This window comes from Nicotiana tomentosiformis, chromosome 3, assembly GCF_000390325.3.
Source record: "Nicotiana tomentosiformis chromosome 3, ASM39032v3, whole genome shotgun sequence".
NCBI classification, from domain to species: Eukaryota; Viridiplantae; Streptophyta; class Magnoliopsida; order Solanales; family Solanaceae; genus Nicotiana; species Nicotiana tomentosiformis.
The window spans coordinates 98008003-98010542 of NC_090814.1; the positions used below are offsets into that span (position 1 = coordinate 98008003).

The window sequence follows — 2540 nt, forward strand, 5'->3', positions numbered from 1 at the left end:
CACCCAGATTTACCAGAAGCAAAGCTGCTTCAAGCATCAGGAATCCACCAAAATCAAGAACCCCCACCATTCTTAAATGATTAGTACAAACATTTGGAATGTTAGAGGTATCAGAACCTCTGGAGCTATTGAGAGACTCAAAAAACTCAAACAAATTCACAAACTTTCCTTCATTGCTTTGTTGGAACCATTCAGGAACAACCCTCACATTGATTTCTACCTTAACTACTTCAGAATCCAGCTATCTATGAAACAAGTTGCTACCAATATCAATAACAAAATTTGTCTCTTCTGAGATCAAGACTTCACTGGCACTCTTTTGGATCAGGATGAACAGCAGATGACCATTGAACTGAAGCATGTTGAACTTGGCAAAACTATTCAACTTACAATTATGTATGCCAAGTGCAAACCAACATTGAGATCTCCATTATGGGAGAATTTGAGACACATATCTACTATATGTAATACCCCCTGGTGTGTAATTAGGGATTTCAATGTGATTGCTTCTATTGGGGAAAAGATTGGAGGAATTCCCTACCAGATGAATAAAAGCATTGACTTTCTTAGCATGATTAAGAACTGTGGTTTAATAGACCTAGGCTTCTATGGACCTAGATACACTTGGTCTAATAGAATGGGTACATGCTCTATTGTATGGAAAAGATCGGACAGAGGTCTAGCTAATGACAACTGGCTAAGCTCATTTCCTACAGCCACTATCACTCATTTGGCTTCAACTGGCTCAGATCACTCTCCTCTCCTGATGGAGATGAATGTGAGACAAAACTCTTTCAAGAAATACTTTAGATTCCTCAATTGTTGGGTAGAGAATGAATCATTTATGCATCTAGTTCGGGAATTGTGGAACAGTCCTATCAATGGAAGTGCTATGTGGATCTTTCATCAAAAAACTCAAGGTACTTTCTAGTGCTCTGAGCAAATGGTCAAGACAACAATATGGTGACATCTTTCAGAAACCCAAAGAATTTAAACAAAAAGTCAAAGAAGCAGAAGAAAAATGGGCAACTTCCAATGATTCTGGGGACAGACAAAACTTGCATGATATATAGGCTCAATACACCAGACACTTGAAAGTAGAAGAAGAAGTTCTGAAACAAAAAACTCAGTTGCAGTGGTTCAAGGATGGTGATGTAAATTCCAAGTATTTTCACAGTTTGATAAGGGGTAGAAGAAGAAAACTCTTTATCCACAAAATCAAGGATGAAAATGGAGATTGGATCCTGGGTGATGAAGCAATAGGGGAAGCTGCCTTTAACTATTTTGAAGATCTCTTTACTGAACAAGGGGGCACATTAGAGAAGATCTGCTATACTGTATTCCTACTATGATCAATCCAGAAGATAGCATTATTCTAACCAAGGATCCCACTCTAAATGAACCAAAGGAAGTTGTTTTCTCCATGAATCCAAACAGTGCAGCTGGACCAGATGAAATGAATGGAAAATTCTACCAAGCATGCTGGGATGTTATCAAAAATGACCTACTCAATATGACTCTTGACTTCTTTGGAGGAAGTGACATGCCTAGATATATGACAAATGCATGTTTGATCCTTCTTCCAAAAGTTGAATTTCCTAACTCCTTCACTGAATTCAGACCTATTAGCCTAAGCAACTTCATCAACAAGATCATTTCAAAGTTAATCTGTTCAAGGCTAGCACCAATTCTACCAAACATCATCTCTGCCAACCAATCTGGATTTGTAAGAGGAAGAAGTATCTCTGAAAATATCATGTTGGCCCAGGAGGTTGTCCAAGGCATTAAGAAACCTAATACTGGGGCCAATGTTGTCATCGATCTTGATATGGCAAAGGCCTATGACAGAGTGTCTTGGAGTTTTACATGCATCATGTTTAGAAGAATGGGGTTCACTGAGATGTTTATTGACATGACTTGGAGAACTATGTCCAATAACTGGTACTCTGTAGTTATAAATGGAAATAGGCATGTTTTTTTCAAATCCACTAGGGGTCTAAAATAACTGGTACTCTGTAGTCATAAATGGAAGTAGGCATGATTTTTTCAAATCCACTAGGGGTCTAAAATAAGGAGATCCCCTTGCACCATCTCTCTTCATCATTGGGGAAGAACTTCTCTCCAGAATGCTCAACAACCTCAACAATGATCAATTCTTTAATGGTTTTTACATGGAAAAAAAGGGGTCCTCAAGTTAATCATTTGAGCTTTGCAGATGATATTATCATCTTCACATCAGGAACTAGAGTTTCCCTTCAGAAGATTATGAGAATACTTCTGGTCAGTTGATAAATAAGGCTAAGAGTCATTTCATGATTCCCACATGTGTTTTCCAATACAATATCTCTAGGATCTCTCGAATCACTGGTTTTAACCAGGAAAGAATCACCAATCACGTACCTTGGTTGCCCACTATACATTGGAAGAAAAAGAATTATACACTTCAATGGACTGGTATCTAAAATAGTGAGCAGAATCATAGGATGGCATAGCAGATTGCTCTCATATGGAGGAAGAGCTTCCTTGATCAAATATGTGTT

General features: G+C 38.1%; 1 protein-coding gene across 1 annotated transcript; it reads left to right on the forward strand.

The window, feature by feature from the left end:
• The first annotated feature begins 340 nt into the window (after positions 1-340).
• On the forward strand, positions 341-1352 carry LOC104095652 (uncharacterized). The gene is made up of 2 exons (XM_009601820.1): positions 341-778; positions 1074-1352. The coding sequence occupies exons 1-2, from the start codon at positions 341-343 to the stop codon at positions 1350-1352; spliced, it is 717 nt and encodes a 238-aa protein (XP_009600115.1).
• Positions 1353-2540: the final 1188 nt, after the last annotated feature.

Excerpts from the sequence above, each read along its gene's own strand:
- LOC104095652 (XM_009601820.1), top strand. The coding sequence starts at position 341 with ATGACCATTGAACTGAAGCATGTTGAACTTGGCAAAACTATTCAACTT. Across the intron at positions 779-1,073 it reads CTCTCCTGATGGAGATGAAT|GCTCAATACACCAGACACTT; the intron begins GTGAGACAAAAC and ends CATGATATATAG.